The following is an 18407-nucleotide window of genomic DNA, read 5'->3' on the forward strand; positions in this document are numbered from 1 at the left end:
TTTCAACAAGGATTAACTTCTTGTACCCAGAGTTGTGCTCACACCCTCAGCATTACTGCTCCTTAGACTGAGAAAATCCTGCCTTCCTGTTCCCTCACTTCTCTAGGATCAAGCACCACTTACTCTGTAACTGATGTTACATTTTCCTGTCCAGCAGGTATTACTGGATCATCTCTCAACTTATCATTTGGAAGCTGGGGCGGTAAGAACTCCACATCCTTTTTCTTTGGAACTTTATAATACTTCCAAGTCGTGTCAGCTTCATCCTCCTCCAAATTGACGGCAGCGCCGACGTACACGGTGGGCTCGATAACCTCGGGGAAGGCGGCTGGGAAAGGCTGGGACAAACCATCCAGCCTGTCCTCCATCGCTTTCGTGGGCACCAAAGGGTCTGGAGTTGGCATCTGGTAGAAATGTTGACTCTGGGGCGTGGAGGGAGCTTTGGGCACCCCCTCGTCGGGGCCGTCGCAGGGGTGGGGGCTGAGCGGCGGCGGCTGCGGCGAGTTTGCCAGCTCGGCCCCGTGCAGCTGAGGGGCCTTGGCTCCGTCGTTAGTTCGGATATTGGCAAACCTCACTTGGCTGTCTGGTGCAGTCATCACAAGCCTCTGACTCGCTGAATCTGCCTCCATGGCAACATCATCACTGATAGATACACGATGATGAAAAGGAGTCAAAGGGCGTTTCTGTGGCTTATCCCCTTTGTCTTGCTTCTCATTTGTCTTGTGCTTCGGAGCCGCCGGCTGCTGGGGGCCCACAGGTGGGGCCTGCCCCTGTTGACCTGAATTTCTTGGTTTGAGATTTTTGTGCCTGCAGAATTAATACAGGGGAAAAGACTCCACATTAATCTTTCAAATATGTCTATGGTGTTCTTTTTCACTAGATAAGAACCTGCTTCTAGGCCATTAAACAGCCCGTGAGAGACGTCTGAAGCTGAAACGGTTACGAAGTGAAGCTGCCTCTGCTTTCTGACCAGAATTTGAGTGACTTGAGCAGCACTGTATGATTTTAAATTGTTACATCTGTCCTATGAGCCAAACACACAAATAATGCTCAGAATTAAGAGAGTATTTTATAACTGTTTTAGCAGAAATAGATTGTCACATGAACACCTCATCACTTTTAACTCGTGCCAGCATTGATGAATCAGTAGGACAAAGTAAGAATTAGTGAATGGCTTCTGGAATTCAAACACTGGTACCAGCCAAGAGAGCTGCCCAAGCCTCACTGGGTTAAGGACTGGAAAATTAACTTCAAGAACCAAGAAGCCAAGCTCACTCCTACAACAGCTATTTCCAAGCTATTACAAGGCTTTTGTAGCTCCTTACTTACAAATTTAGCAAGTGTGGGAAAAAGAAAAACACAGTGTCTTAACTGCATTAATCCAGTTGGGTCTGTTCAGTGTAAATGCACTTGAGCTTAAACATTTCATCTGCAAGTTCAAGGTGCCAACTTTCAGGATCACCTGACAGAAGGAGGCACATGAAATACTGAAGTGTAGAATGAAATGTTTATGATTAAGTCATTGAACTGCAGGTACAGCCTCAGTGCCTGGGAGTTCTTTGCCACTCTTCCATTAGCAAAGTTAAGAAGCACTTGTATTGAAAAAACAGGATTAGGCAGGGATAAAAGGTAAGAGGTATCAAAATCTATTTTTACTTTAAACTCTCACACACATCCACATGTTTTTCTCCACTTAGAATTCAAAACACATGGAATCATAAGGGGGTTTAGGTCTTTGCAATTTCTCTTTAGGCGACTGCATATTTCTAATACACACCTCACATAGTTAATTGATTGGTTTGCTCTTAACTAGTGCTATCATAGCTAAATTCTCCTTGAAAAGAACATTTAATCCTCCTCCACATCCCAGCTCTTCTCAGGACACCAGTATTTCCACAGAACTTTAACCAACCATTTCAATAAGGGAATTTAAAAAACGCATTTCTCTCAAAATGCTGCATCCTCCAGACAGTAATTTTTTCCTAAGATACCAATATTCACTGCAAGGTAATCAGTGTAACATTTAAATCAGAGAAAGTGTTTCAACCTATTGCAACACTTCAGTCACCTAAAGATTAATATTCTGCCATAAGGACAGAAACTGAGAATTCAATGAAATTAATGTTTCCATTTATTTTAAACACCTGTATTAACAGCCTGTGGCATTGCAGATTCAAAAAAGGCTATTCTTTTTTTCTTTTTTTTATTTCAGACTTTTTGTCCTTTGTTTTGATCCCTTTTTTTCCCTCAGCTAATATAAAAACACACACTGGCATCCATTCCCAGAGGAGCAGTTTTCCACACAGCCACCCTTGGAATGCCACCTTTCCCAAAGAGCAGCTCTGGGGGGTTTATTCCTGTTCACCAAGCTCATGATTAACACCTTTCTCCCTTCAAGGCCAATGCCACAGCCCTCTAGAAGAGGTGCTTAAATCCTAAATAAACAGCATTCCCTGAGAAAGCTGCCCATGAGATGGTTACTGCCCATATCCACGTGGAATTCCAGCCCAGCACTCAGGACTGTCCCTGCACTGGCAGCAGGTCCCCTCAGCTGATCCACTCCACTCCAACCTCTGCATTAACTTCTTGGGCAGAATTTCAAGACCTCCAATGACATTTAGGAAAGGAGATACAAATTTTGTTCCAGCTTTCCTCCGAGCAGCTACTGCTTAATTGCTCCTGCAGGAGTGATCAGGAGCCTCTCCTGAGCACTTGAGCCCCGTTGAACATCGCTGGGCTGCGCCTCTGCCAAGTGCTGTACCTTGAACAATTGCAATTTGTCCTCTGCGTGGCTTCAACAAAATCCCAGGATGCCACCTTGTCAGCTGTCTCCTCCTCACACAAGCCATTTGATGTAGCAGAATACTTCCTCCTAGGATTCAATACCAGGAGAGTTATTTGGGAGCAACATATGTTCTTCTCTTATCTTTCTGGCAAAGCTCAAGAGCAGTTTGGTGACGAGGGATTCAGCAAAGAAAGGATAAATAGCCTTTTCCTGACATATTAAACTGAGAACTAAGTAAATCATTCTTAAATAGTTAGGGGGGAAAAAATGAACTTCTTTAGAAATGGTTTATTAGAAGAGTAAAGCACATTCCACCAGCAGTCGCAGCACCTCTAACAGAACTAATTGCTACAAGGAACACACAAAATATTGGTATTTTTGGCTTCAGAGGATGAGTACATACTTGTTCTGTGCTCTGTTCATGTTGCACTCCTGCCAGACTCTGTCCACCACTTGGTTGGCCAGTTTTCTGGGGATTTTGCCACCGTGATGGCTGGTACTGTCCGAGATAAATCCGTCTGACACCGAGGAAAACTTCACCCATTTCTGGGCAGACTGAGCATCAACTGAAAAGCAGCACCAGAGGAAACAGATTCAGGCAGTGAGACAATGCAGTGTCTATCACTCCAATTCAATCCAATTCACCACAGGGAGAAAAGGATCTTCTTGACTCAGTGTTAGGAAATAAAAACACACAGAAAATTTAGGAATAGTAGCAGATTATTATAGGAGATTTAAAGAGCACCATATATGTTTATGTTGTAAGTGGGCTGGATATTCTTTATCTTTGATGAAAGTGACCTGAAATAGATAACAACTTGAGCAAAGCCAAACATTATGATTTAAAAAAGGGGTCAAGCTTTGGTTACAGAAGATCATGGAAGAAAAAAAGAAACAAAACCTCTTCTGCACATTAAAACTTATGTAAGTCACCTAAAACTACCAGTGAGTCTCACCTGTTGTGACCTAAATCAGCTCCCCATAACCACTGCTCACACCCAGGGCAGAGGGCACACAGCCTTACAGGAAACTGAACTACAGCCAGTCTTCCTGGACTGGGAGAAAACATCACCTTTCACTAATGACTGAGGGCACAACGGGGGTTATGGGGCTGTGTCAGAACACAGGAAAGCTCACAGAGGGGAAAACACCCCAAAAACTTCCCCAGAGCAATCTAAACTACTGCTAACAACACCAAGGACAACAGCAGTTCACAGAAGAGTTTGAGTTCATTTTGCCCACATCTGGTGACATCAGTTTTACTACAACAAACTTTAGATTTAAGAAAGGTGATGTTCCCTCCAGCCAGCTGCACACAGAACACCTGAACCCCCTGCAAACAGTGCTGTGTGTGAAGGAGAATCCATGGAAACCATTCCCTGATACAGAAACCAATTCCTCCCCACCTGTCTGAACCTCCTCCGGGGACGTGGGTGGAGTGAGGGTGACGGAGGACATGGCAGGGTCCCTGGTGGAAGCAGGCACTTGGTGGACCCCCAGGCAGGCAGTGGAGCAGTGGGGAGCCCCCACGGAGCTGGGAGCAGGGATGTCTGTCTGAGGGACCAGCACGAAGCACGCCGGGTACACCATCCTCACACCAGCTGCAAGAGAGAGAGTTGCCCAGTTAGTTACACTCCAAGTCATCACCAGGATCCTTCCAGCAGTCACTCCTAAGCTGGTACACCCTTTTCTGCCCGCTGAAGCATCATCTCCTTGGACAAAACCCCTCTGTTGTCACCTCCATCATTACCTGATTTGCTTCATACAGAATGAATTAAAAGGGCTTTGTATGCACAGGCAGAGATGTCCACATGCTGTTACCTGCTTCTGTCTTTTTGTTTTATAAAGGCTGCAAAAATCCTCTTTAGTATCATGTAACACCAGCAGCATGAGGGTCTGCAGCCACCACTGCACTGTGAGCTCCTCACAGAGAGGGGATTGCATTTGCTGGTAAATCAAAGGTGACCAGCCCAGAGCAGAACAAACCACTGCGTCCAGGGGCTGGGATTTTGGGACAAACAGCAGATAAAGGCAGTGCCTGAGTACATCAGGTTCTCCAGACTCTGGTTTTGAAGACATCCCTAAAAAGGCAAGTCTGCTCTGTTTGAATTTCCACGGACTCTGAAACAGCACAACCTGTTTTTTATGCAGCTCAGATGTCAACAGTGATCATCCAGGGTTTTTTTTTTACTGTCTTAATTATTCATTTTTTTTAAATCTTGCCTCTCAGGACACATAAGAAAAAGACCTCCCTCTAATGGGTCTGCAAAATCCACTTGGAGCAGCAAGTCAACATATAGTCCTGAGCATCAAACAGAAAACCAAAACCCAACAACCACTGTTGCAAAGGAATTAATGGGGTCACTTCTGCCTTCGGAACTTTGCAGGTTTAATCAACCAGTTTATTTCAGTAATGAAAGGTAATCAGGCTCACCAACAAGGACTTCAACAGCAGCTAAAGAATCATCCTCCCAATCCATTTCTTCTTGTTTTTCCTCAGATCCCTCCTTCAGGTTGGATGTGACGGGGTAGAATTGCTTCCACTCCCCAATCAGCTTTTTTGTGGATGAATCAGAAAGCTTGAAGGACTGCCCTGTGAGTGTTCCATTCAACCCAAAGGGGCTCAGGATAACTAAAACAGAAATAAAAATCCATTGGAGATGATATCCCCACCCCAAATTCCTTCTTCTCCTCTGCAACAGCAGCACTTTTATTTCAGCCACACTAAATAAACAACTTACCATTGGTAAGTTAAAATGCAGCCTAATCATGATTTACACTACCCAAGTTATTGGCAGTAGGTTCACATTGTTAAATTTCTAGGTGCTGTAAGATTTGAGGGACCACAGTAACAAATACAAATTAATCCATTCAACCAAGCAACAGGCAAGTTTTTATCTTGGCTTGTAAGGACTCTCAGATACAGGTGGGATAAAGAAACACTTCCAAATCCTGGCAGAGTTTAGGTGTTTGTTCATCCTTTCATTCAGCTGGTTACAACAACAGGGAATAATACATAAGGAATCATCTGTTTCATGTTTAGTCCTGTCCAGAGTAGGGAAGCACAGCTGCTGTTAAGTTGCATTCAGAAAAAAAAAGCAAGTTTGGACACTGAGCATTACTAAAGGTGTGTGGCCATGCAGGAGAGGTGATTTCTGCAGGGAGGGGTCACACAGCCTCACTGACCAGACTCAGGCCCCAGCACTCCTCTGTCTTCCAGAGCACAACCTGCATCTGTTGGGGGAACCACAGGGATTTACAGGCAAGGAAGAGCCAAGTGAAAAGGGAAGGGGGTGTGAATAGGTTAAATACACTGAGCCAGAAATGCATTTCTGAGACAGGGTTGGTGATAAGCTTGAAACAGCAAAATATTTAAGTCACCAACAGGACAGTACTTGGAAATGATGTAATGAGGAGAAATTATTCAATTACATGCCAAGAGAGGAATATGCAAATGCTCCACTTGCACAAGGGCCAGGACAGAACACCTGCCTGAGGACAGGGCACAGCTGGGGACAGCAGGACACAGCTGGGGACAGCAGGACACGCTCTGCCCCCAGGGCCAGCCTGCCCCAAGGCCCCAGGGAGCACCTGGGGGTGACTGCAGGTGTCAGGGGCAGCAATCCCACCTTGGAAGGGGCTGTTGGACTGCTGGGCCAGGGTGAGGTGCTCCTCACTGAGCAGGTACACGGGCTGGTGCTGGCTGATCTCCACGCTGGTGCACACGTTGCTGTCCCCATGCAGGAAGAAGGTGAACGAGCAGGACAAGTGCTCACTGCAAAGGCAACAGCAGAGAAGAAGTCTGAAGTGCAAGATTTCAATAAGTTGGTCTCTTTTTTTTCCAGTAGTTTGAATATATTCATTAATGGAAGTAAACTAAACACCCTCCTATGTAAATAGCAAGAAAATGCTAAACACATGTTCCCTTTACAAACCCATGGAAAAATCAGTTAGAAAACAACAGGCACTAAGTTTTCAATTTCTTCAGTTTGACACTTCATATTTTGCTCTCCTGAGGAAATTCAAACCATAATTTTTTACAAGACAAAAACCTGTAATTTAATATTTTTATACCTTATGCATTTATTTAAAATCTCTAGAAATATTTCTGAACATATTTTATTTTTAATGAGGTCGTATCTAGGTTGTCCTGTCACAGCTCCACTAAGCAGAATTTAATATCAGCCAGCAAGTCACTTATTTAAGAGCGAGAAGAATGGCAACAGCTTTGAGAAGTGGCTTTGTTTTGTTATTTAAATTGAATCTTATCTTCGTGTTCTTGAAGCCAATCAAGTAACTAAAAATGAAATCCCATACCTACACACAAAAGGGAAGATACAATCAATTAAAAAAAAACGAGGCTCAAGACATTCTTAATTAAAGTCATTAAGGCAAGTGTCAATGTTTAATAGCAGATGCTTCACTGACAGCATCTCTCATGGTCCAGAGTTTTAGGGGGAAAAAACAACAGGTTTGAACAGCAAAAAACTCCCCACAATGAACATTTCTCCTCCCTACAACTCAGATTTAAATGCTGTTTCCCAGTGCACTGCAGAGTTTTTAGTGAGCAACTACATGAAACCTTTTACTCTGTAGAGAATTTCTGATTTTGGGGGTCCTGATCCCTGTTACAAAACTACAGCTGCCCCCTATTAGGACACCCAGGAAAACATTTCATGTTGTATTCCCATCAACTCCATGCTTTATGTGAAATACATTTCACCAATTTTAATTAAAGGGCAAGGAGAAAGGAAGGCAAAACCAAGCAGATCCCTGCCAGAAGTGGCACATCCTCCTACCCATCTGGAAAAATCCTTTTTCCCCCTTTTTAAAGAAGCTGTACAGGCACATTCCTGTTATAGTGGCTACAAGTTATCCCAAGTGTCTGCCAGACTGATGCACCCCAGCAGGAAAAGAGCAGATGCTTAAAAGCAGAAGATGCTGCTCATTTGGACACTAAATTAGGTCCAACATCATGGCCAGAGAAAGACCACGGTCAAGGAGAACCTGAGAAGAACTTCATAAAGTGCTGGTGAGAAAATAAATCTTCCTTTGTAAGGAGGGAGCAGCAAAATCCTGTTCAGTGGCCAGGGAAAAAAGGGATCAAGTCACAGGAAACACTGATTTTAGTCAGTCAAAACAGCAAATACTGGAATTGATTTTTGCATGATCCAATAGAAAAGACACTCCCTGAACTGCTGCAGCCTAAAAGTGAATGCAACACCACTGTGTCCCAAAAACAACACCCAGAGCCCAGCATGGCATGGAGTGACATTGGTGTCCCTCAGTCTAAAAGCCATTTCAGCATTCCTGGGAAAGACTCAAACAGCTCCAGGGCAGGGAGAACCAACAGGCACCAGAACAACCCCATTGAAGCACAACCTCCACAGCTGCAGGTACTGGGAACATTGTTTGTGTCATTTCCAAGATGTTTCTTTCCCAGAGGGAGATGGGGAACAGCAAGGGGAAACAAAAGTTTCTGGAACTGGCACAGCACATTCAATCCATGGAAATGGATGTGGGTTGGTTCACTCTCACCTCCAAGCCTCAGTCAGGGAGGAGAAAGGTGGAACAGCGACAAAAACAAAAAAAACTGAGGACCAAAACCATCCCAAAAGGATGAGAAAATCCTCAGAGCTCTCATGGAGGAGCAGGAAGAACAGCACATTTCATTCCCAGCACCTTAAAGCAGGAATTGCAGTGACCCCACTGAGGAGCTGCTCTAAGGGAGAACAGTTCCCCAGCTCTGCTCATCTGCTGTTCAGCTTTAATTGTGTTTTAGGGGCAAAAAAAAGGCAAGATCTGGATGAATTATAAACTGCTTCACAACAGCTGAAACCCCACAGTGCTCAGGAATCCCAGGAATGTTCCATTCCACAACGCAGTGAGGATGGAGCTGAGCATCTTGTTGATGCCTTCAAATGACAGACACACCACTAAATTCCAGTATGGAAATCTGATTAAATTTTAATCCTTATGCAAATGGTGGAAGACCCATTTTCGAGCTGAATTTTATTTTCCAATCCATACTGGGTGTTTTAGGCTGAAGGAGTGCCTTGGTTCCCAGCGACAGACACAATTCAGAAACTCAGTATCGGCAAGATAAAACTTAAAAATAAAAAGCACATATTCCCTATATACACTTTAAATGCAATTAAGCTTCACCTCTTGTAAACACCCCATTGTTGGCCAGATAAAGGGCAAACAATCACTGGGCACAATCTGATGGAATTCAGATAAACCAAGACAAAGGGAGGCATCAGCATGATAACAGAAGCATTTCAATTCATCACACTGCAAAAACCAGTCCTAAGGAGGAGCAAGGAAAACTCAAGGTCACCATGCGAAAGCCAACTCCAAAAATACAAACCAAATTTAAAAAGAAAAAAACAAATCAGATCTCTTTTCTCCCCCCACTCAGCAGGAGAGAGGTTTCCAATAAAACCATTATTCCAGTTCTGCCTCCATGGCATGGAGGGAACATCCACTGCTACAATTCACCCTGGAAATCCCAAATATCATCCGATTTCCACTAATCCTGGTCAGAAATCAAAGTGTTAAACTGCAGAGTCACTTCCTGGCCAACAGGATAATAAGTTTCACAGGAGAAATACACAGTAAAAAAGGGAGTCTGGAAATTGGGGATAAGGGAAACAGATCCCACCTGGGACACAAAGTATCCCCTGGAAGCTTTAAAACAAAAGTTGACCTGAAAGGCAAAATTAACACTTCATGGACTCCAATACAGTTTGTTTCTTCTGAGCCAGCAGAGCTCAGAAACTGCTTCCTCATATTTAAATTATTTCAGGTTACGGAACTTAAGAAATATCAATGCATGTGGAAATAATCACAAGAAATACAAATAAAGAATCCTAATTAAAGCAACAACAACAACAACAAAAAGTTAAAAACCACAGGGAAGCTCTGTGGAGGGAGTGGAGTAAAGGAGGAAGGAACATGAAGAACCAGAGCTCTGTAGTACAAATTATTTTATGGACTTAGCAAGAAACTCTACAAACGTGAATAATTTTTATTATTGTATTGTTTAAATTAATACATTTTAATATCATCCAATTCTTTAAGTTTCTAGAGTGCACAACCTCAGCTTAGGAGGAATATTCCAAATATTCTTAGAGTGCACAAGCTCAGCTTAGGAGGAATATTCCAAACTTTACCAAAATCTAATCAGAAGAAGAAAAAAAAAAAAAAAAAAAAAAAAAAGGCCTATTTTTAATATATATATATAATTATTTTTTTCCCACTATTTCCCTAAGTCCTCCTCTAATCTTCCCAATAACTCACCTTATAGCCAAAAAATCCTAATCAAGCAAAAAAAATCTGCCACGTATCACTTTGGGGTAAATAGGCAAATTATCTTTACAATTCAGTCAAGGACACAGTAACAGAATCAGGCTGGTGGTTTCCTGCCTGCTAACGGAGAGTTCATCCTATTTTTATTTGCAGACTATTTTAGGTAGCTCAGAAGATCACTGGTAATTTGTGCAGAGCATCTCACCACTGAAATATATTTAAAAAAAAAAAAAATCCCTACGCCTCAACACTTTGAAATTTTATTCTGCACAAAGAGAGAATCAGTGATGTCCTTAAGGTCAGATAGAGAAAAAAAAATCTGATGTTGCAGTCAGCATTGATAACCTCTCTTTTTAGTACTTTTACCACTACCACCATGTATTGTTAAATATAATTTAATTCAGAAAACTCTGAAAATAAAATCCAAATTCTCAAAAAAACTCTTTTCGTCTTATCCTGAACATCAAGTTGCTCCATTAATATTTGTAATTAATTTCATTAGAGTCCTAATCACAGAATTTAGGTATCAATAATCCAGTTCCCAACTGATCTCTGAGTAGAGAAATGAGGTGCCATCAGAACAAGGATTCTTTATGACTTTTGATCTGAACACACCAGAATTCAGTTGGATTGAGGTGCAATCCTGAAAGCAACTTTAAAAACAAATAAAATAAGAAAGAGACTCCTTGGGAATAATGCTATTTGAAGCAACCTTCAGTCCTCATCTACACTCCATTAAATACATTTGTGTAAAACTATTTGATTCCCCCCATGCTCCCTCTTCACTCTTAATCACACAAAACAAAGATGTTTTCCTTTCAGAGACACAGGATTATGATTTTATGGGGGGAAAAAAAACCAGAAGCTGCTGTGGATAAATCCAATACAATTTCTACTTTCTACCTTTTTAAGAATCACTGAAGGGTAGGAGGGGAAACCACACTAAAATCCATATCAACAGGAGGTTTCCATTAGCAAATCTGAAAATATCTTTTTGATAAAAAGGTAATTAGCTCTGGTTTTGTCTCCACATTAGGACTTGTGTAGAGCTTTAGATCTTCAAAGTGCTTCCCAAACATTTGGCTGCATTAGGACCCCACTAATCCACACTCAAATCACCTCCTCAGGACAGCACCAGCTCCAACTAAAAGCACATTTTAATAGTAAATTAAAGGAAAAAGGAAAAAAAAAAAAGGCATCCAAATGTTTCAGCTGAAAGAGAAAATGTTTGTTTTATGTAATTACTATCTCCTGTTTTCCTAGCTTGTCTTTGTGAATTACTTTGGAGTTGAAGTGGGAGCACCTTATGCTGCCAAAGCTCTGAGAACCCAACCAAAATATTTACTGAATCCTTCCAAAGTGCTCCCTGTGCCTACCACTCCCTGCCCAGGGAAACAACACTGCAGAGTGCAGACTCTGCCCCAGGAGTGATGCTTGGCCACTTCTGATCCCACCACGTCCCTCCCAGCAGGGCAGAGCTCCTGGTTCAGGAGAACAAACACATCAGCTGAGGGAAGGCTCTCATTCATTCATTACTTGCACCATTATTTCAGTCTGTTACAAAATGATTGCCAAAAAATGGTACATCTTGCTCAAGATTCCCCAAGAATCAACACCAGGACTGGCTGACAAGAATTGAGAGGTCCCAAACCTCAGCCAGCAAAGTGAAGCACTTCCCAAGAGTTTTTCTTCACCAGAGTTGAGTTCTGGGTGCCACTTAAATAAATTCAAAGCATCAAAGAACCTCCTTGTGAAAATGTGACAGTTCCTTTCTATAATAAATCCCTGGGATGGAGAACAGAGTCTTACAATTAAATAGGTTCTTTTGGAAATAAAAATTTATAAGGAAAAAAAGGTTTAAGGTGACACGCACCCCCCATGAAGCCCTAAGTCTTTTCACTTTCTGTTTGTTTTTTTATTTTCTCTTCCTTTTAACCAAGCTAGGATCCAACAGAACAGTTCTTTGGGACCATTCACACTCCCAGGTGCACCTGGAACACCACAGGTACTGAGGAGAAGTTTCTTCTCCACCTCTGCTGCTCCAAAAGCCCATCCCATTTCAAATCCTCAATTCCCACTCACCATCCACAATCCTGAACTGACAAACTCGCCAAGCTTAATTCTGACTACAAAGGAGCAGGAAATTCAGTGTGCCTGTGCTGTGATCAGCAAAAAAAAAAAGCAATAAGTAAAGCACTGAAAGCAATGCAAAGAACCTCAGCAAATGCACAGCTACATTTCCTAGGGAGCTGCATGTTCTTTGTCAGAAATGAAGGATCCAGAGCTGGAATTGCAGCTGCTTCTCTCACTCTGGACAAAGCAGAAATGTTCTTCCCTGAGTAACTCCCCATGGCCAGGCAGGGAAATACAGCAGAAAGCTGATTTTGATGATAACACAAAGCAGAAAAACATAGCTAATAGCAAAGAAGAAAAAAACCCTTCCAGTTCAAAGCACATCATTAATGACTCCTGTCAAAAGGCTCTCCAAAGCATTCTTCATGGCTGAGGATGTTTTGATTTGACTCAGACCTGAGAGTTAAAAATATTTATTTATTCCATAACTGAGTTATGTGCACTAAAACAAACATAAATGTAACAAACAATCTGTATTCCAGAATCAGCCACAGTTGCCTTAGACTGTCACATTTTAAATTAACTTCATTATTAACGGGCTTAGCTTCCTCCCAGTAAAACCAATTTTATTTTTATACACACTAGAACTCCAGCATGGTATTTTAAAAGGAAGCAAAGTGATTTTTTTTTTTCAGGGGACAGCAAAAAGTTTATATATACACACAAAGGTATATTTTTTTTTCCAGCTACAATTATAAACAACACTACAAAGACTTTGCTCACGTTCCTGTATTTCAGAACTTAAATGAGACTCATAAACCTGTCACCTTGTACTTTAGCATCCTTTAATTTGAGGCTGCAAATCTCAATTATCTGAACTTGAGCTTTCACAGGGAAATATACACGTGCTATAAAGAATAAAGATCTAGAACATATTTGGGAAAAGGATAATGACTCCAAACATCCCTGTGTTCCAAAGCCACGGGAACAGCTTTCCCTGTATTGCTCTTTCCTATCCCGAAACATTTACAAACATCTTGTTAAGCCAGATTTTTCCCTAAGTTCAAAATGGAAACGCGTGATAAAATTGTCATTTAACAAAATCTGAACTATCTGTGTGGCTTTTGTATTATTTTATTGTTCAGTGAACAAAAAGAGCAGATTTATGCTCGAAAGCTAAAAACCAAGAGCTGTATCATTTTTTCCCCTTTCTCCTGATGAACCAACTACCGGTGTAATTTAAGCTAAATAAGAGAAAACTGCTTTGTGATGTAAAGTGCTAAATTTGTCTGCTTGTAGTCTCTGTAGCAACCCAATATTCCAAAGAGACAACCATGTGATCAATGCTCTCAGCTCCTGCTGTTTATCCTGCACTGTCCTACTTACAGCAGCTCTCAATTCCAGCTGTCTACAGCAAAAGGAAAAACATCACCTGCTCTCCTGCCGGGACATGATGCCAGAACAGCCTCATTAGAGCTGCTGTAAAAAAATGTTGACATTGTTTGATTTAAAGATTAACATAGGGAGGGAATTTACACTGCCAGCCTTAATAGAAAATATTCCGGCACTATCAGGGAAGAGGCACTCGGGTTTCAGACTAAACAGACAGGAATAAACCCAAAAACCTGTGGGCGAACCTTGTTTTGGTAGTTAACTCTCTCAAGTATAAAGGAATTTTTGAGTTTTAGCACCTGGAAATCTTGTTCTGTTCTTTAATAATAATAATTCCCAACATCATCCCAAGAGATCAGGAAGTCAAATTCTCTGATCCTGTGGAACAACCATGGGAACTGGGGAAAGGGAGGGAAACAGAGCAGAAATGTGGGTTAAAACAGACCAAAAGCAGCATTCCCTTTGTCTTAAGGGCAGTGAGGAGCAAACAGACAGGAGCTGATCCCATCCACGCTGCTCAGTACCAATACAGACACTTCTGATGGCACTGCAGGACCATGCCCAGGGCCCAAATTTTAAAAAATACTTCCAAAAAACACCCTGCAGCTGTGGCCATCCCAATCCCAGACTGCAGGGCTCCCACCTGGCCTGCACCAAGCTCAGGAATCACACCCACAGTTCCACCTCTTCCTCATGGCAAGATGAGGTAGAGAAAAAAAAAAAAATCCCTCTCCAGAACTATGATAAGCACACCTTCAAAACAAGATAACTACATGTACAAAGGTTTAAAATAAAGCCAAATTGGTATCTAGAATCTTTTTCAGCAGTCACTTCTCATGAAGTTATATACTTATTATTTTTTATTTTCATGGGGGAAAAAAAATATATAAGAGAATGGTGGCCTGGTGTTCTTAAAATCCTGAACCCAGACTTGAGGTAAACAGAATTACCCTGAAACCTGTGCAGCAAGTTATGATAACCTTATCACTTATGAATTTCCAAGTGGCTTGTGGGGTGGTTTTTTTGTGCTTTTTGTTTTGGGTGTGTGGTGTTTTTTCACCCTTTTTAAGTGAACTCGTCAGACACAAGTTCTGCTTTGCCACCCACTGCAATTGGCTGCATTATTTCCCAATTACAAGGGAAAAAAAAAAAAAGCAACCATACCAGTAATCTAACAGCTTTTAGCATTCTAGACTTTCAGTTGTCTATCAGATCCACCCACAAATTCAGGATTACTCAATTGTTTGCTTACTGCTATTTCAATTGTGTTAAAGTTTAGCAAGTTGTAATTATTACCAAAAAAACTCCAAGAGATGCCCCTCACGTAAACACTTGGTACTTGTGCTTTATTAGGAGTGTCATATTTGATCTGTTTAAATTGTGGCTAAAATTATATTTAATCTGACAGGTTTCCTAATCATATTTATCCCAGGTATGAGGAAGAGTCTCATCCAAAGGCAGTTATTGGAATAATCCAACCAGCACAGTGGGATGGAGCAGTTCAGTCTCCAGCTCACATTTATGAGGGGATTTTGGAAATAAAACATACACAACCATATTCCTGAAAGCAGTAACCAAACAACTGGTTGGAAAGGAGAAAAGATAATTACATTCCTATTTGTCAAGTTTTAATTTAATGTGTAGTCATTTAAACCACATTATTGAGCTTCTATAGCGTCCAAGTGACCGAAACAGGTTGTGAAAAATACAGAGACAATTATATTTTTTTTGGTTGGTTGGTTGGTTGAAGCAAAGATCTTCAGCAAAAATATCTCTGTGGTTTTTTATTTCATCTGGAAAACTGAAATTGTCTACTTAAAAATGGGCAATAAGACCCCGTCACACACACAAACCCCACTTTAGGGAGCTGCCCTATCTACAAACAGAAGTGGAACTCAAAAACCTCAGAGAGTTTCCCCAGGCAGGGTAATGATGAGTTGTTCCCAGAGATCAGATTTCAGCCCATCCACCAGTGCCTCCCTTTGCCCAGTGCTGGTTTTTACTGGGGAGCAGCAGGGGAGGGAGGGAGGGAGGGAGGGAGGGAAAAGCAGGTCATGGTTTTACCTCGCAGCAAGTGAATTTACAGTACAAACAGCTGAGGGGTCACTGCTCCCACAGCAAAAAACTTTAATAGATCTCATATAACAGAGGTTAGTTTAATAAGTTTATTTGTGTGGGAGTCACATCATCAAGGAGTGAACACTAAAACCATCTCATTCTGACTTCCCTGGTCATCTCCTCACGTGCCACGCTGGCATCAATTATGAACATTCGGGACTTTTAAATTCCTTTTAAAATTAAAATGTACAATGACACTGACTTTTTATTTTAATATAACCTTATGCAAGCAGGGAAAAAAACCCCACCAGAGCAACAGACAGGGAGGCAGGGCTGCTGGAGGAGCTGTTATCACAGCCCAACACCTATCAGAAATCACAGCCTCCCTCCTGGCTGCTGCACCACCACCGCCGGCTATTGTTGGGAGAGCAGAGCACAGAAAAATCTCCCCTTCTGGAAGCACATGCTTTCAAACAGAACTGGGAAAAATCCAGATGGGATCAGCTTCATGTGAAAGAAACAGCTCTATCTGCACATCCTTCAGAGGGACAGACAGGGACAGAGCAGGGCTGAGGTCCTGCAGCTCGCTCAGCCACAGTTCAGAAAGTCCAGGGCAAGGAGTCATCTCCACACCAAGGGCACTGACTGCTCCATCTCCAGCCAAATTCCTTGAAACTAAAGATTTCCAGCAAGAACAACCGAGCTGACTGAAATCTGCAGCTGTAAAACACAGGGAACAAGTCTCTAGAGTGGCTGGCCAAGCCCCAAAGTGCAGGGTGAGATAAATTATGATCCAAAGCACACTGGTAGCAAACTTCACATCCCCAGGATGCCAAATTACCTCAAATTACACAGGCACAGGAATTCCTTCCCAGGGTTTCTGAACCTTAATGCAAAGAACAGTCCCAGAGACAGCAGAGTAACATGGGATGAAAGACAAAAATACAGCTTCAAAACTGATTCTTAAGATCTGTGCAGCAATACTCACAGACACAAGAGGGGCTGTTGGGGATTTAGTTTGGTTTTTAATTAAGTCAGCCACATCTACAAAAAAAAATTATAAACTTTGTATAGATTTGGCTGATTAAATGGATCCTAAGGAATGAAAAACATGCAGAAGTTGTATTAAGGTTTAGTTTTTGTTAGTTTTAGAGCAGCTGTCTGGTAGGAAACATCAGCACCCCAGGTGCAACACTCAGTGCTTTTTCCAGGCTGGCTGCAGGTCCCTTTATGTGGGGTTTGCTGCACGTCACATTTAACTTTTGCCACGAGAGAAATGTTCCTTTTATTACAAGAGTGTTCCAGACTTTGGAGCTACAGAGGTGGCACCACAAAGTCACCCATGGCAGTGTTTGGGTTTCTCCCACAAGCCTGAAGTGACTCCTCTGCACAGCCCAGCTTTCCAGAGAGCAAAAATTATCCCAATTCTAGATATTCCTAGGAGGGATGAGCCAAATTTGCCACGAGAACACACATCTGTTCACCATTCCCCATAAAAGCCAGTACTCAGAGCATCACATGGCATCGAGTTATCTGGTAGGAAATACTGAAATTTCTCAACAATAAAATATCTTACACAGATCTGTCAAAGCTTTTTACATATTTTTCCAGTAGTTTCTGGGTTACATATGATGAAATGGTGTGAGTAAGCACACAATTCCTTCAGTTATTTCCATCGAGCATGCTGACATCCTGACCTTCTTCGAGAAAGAATCAGAGCCTCCAAATTAAACAAACACTGCTATTTTATTTTAAAAGATTTCATCAGCTTTTCCAGCTGCTCTAGAGAGCTTTATAGAATTACTCCAAGAGAATTCAGGACATAACTAATGCTAGTTTAAAATGGCAATTTGGTCAACCAGTTCCTCAAAGGAGGAAAGCCCAGACTGTGCCAACACCATATTGGCCAAAATAGTTAAAAGTAAACTCTTTACTCTTGATTTATAGCAGAAAAAAATGGATGGACAAGGACACCCCAGAGAGGAAATATTTGCCCTGACCAGGGTGGAGAAAGAAATGCCTGGAACTAAAGGACAAGTTTATACATAAATTAAAAGCAGCAGTTCACAACTACTAATAGAAACACACACAAACATGTGCTTCTGCTTCTTTTGCTCCAAAACAGCTTCTAAATTTCTTTCAAGTTTAAATTTATTGCAGAAGATGCCAACAATGGCCAACTCCACACCCAAAAAGCAAAGCCACTGATCTCAAAATTTCCTGCATGCAAGACTTAACACATACATAGACACACACACACAAAAAAAGCCACACACACACAAAAAAAATCATCATCTAAGCTTTAAATTACTTTGGATTTTAGAAGCTGATTTGGGAACAGCGATTAAACTTGTTCCAGCTAACCTAGTTTTTATTCATTTCATTATTTATTGCTAGGCAACATAGACCGTGTCAAACCACGTTAGAACCATGAGAAGAAGTCCTTCCAATTTAGATCAAAAATTCTCTCCTTGCCCTCCTCCTCCCCCAGCATGGAGGCTACATGGATTCCTTTAACACCAGCATTCCCAGACACCAGCCCTTCTCTGACCAGGAGCTGACATTCCAAACTCTCAGCATCTCCCATGGGATGCAATTCCTTCCCAAATTCCTGCCCAAAGCTCAGGTGGGACCTGTGAGGAGCTCTCTGCCATGAGTCTTTCTTGGTGTCTGAAAGCAGAATTAGCTCTAGTCACCTGCAGCTCCAGGGCAGGTGTCTCTCCATTCTTTTTCTTCCTTTCTGAAAGACTCTTTTCCCAACACCCATGAGCCATGGTCTGGACATGGG

The 18407-nt window shown here is 41.9% G+C and overlaps 1 protein-coding gene across 1 annotated transcript in view; it reads right to left on the bottom strand.

Moving 5' to 3' along the window:
- MED13 (mediator complex subunit 13) overlaps nt 1–18407 on the bottom strand; it is a 54029-nt gene that overhangs the window by 22536 nt on the left and 13086 nt on the right. The window contains exons 4-9 of the mRNA XM_083875127.1: nt 6415–6560; nt 5220–5417; nt 4192–4386; nt 3189–3351; nt 2762–2872; nt 124–807 (exon numbers count right to left, since the gene is read on the bottom strand). Of these exons, the coding sequence (XP_083731253.1) occupies nt 124–807; nt 2762–2872; nt 3189–3351; nt 4192–4386; nt 5220–5417; nt 6415–6560 (1497 nt within the window). The remainder of the gene's footprint in view (nt 1–123; nt 808–2761; nt 2873–3188; nt 3352–4191; nt 4387–5219; nt 5418–6414; nt 6561–18407) is intronic.

Source organism: Zosterops lateralis (genome assembly GCF_965231275.1).
Source record: "Zosterops lateralis genome assembly, chromosome: 19".
NCBI classification, from domain to species: domain Eukaryota; kingdom Metazoa; phylum Chordata; class Aves; order Passeriformes; family Zosteropidae; genus Zosterops; species Zosterops lateralis.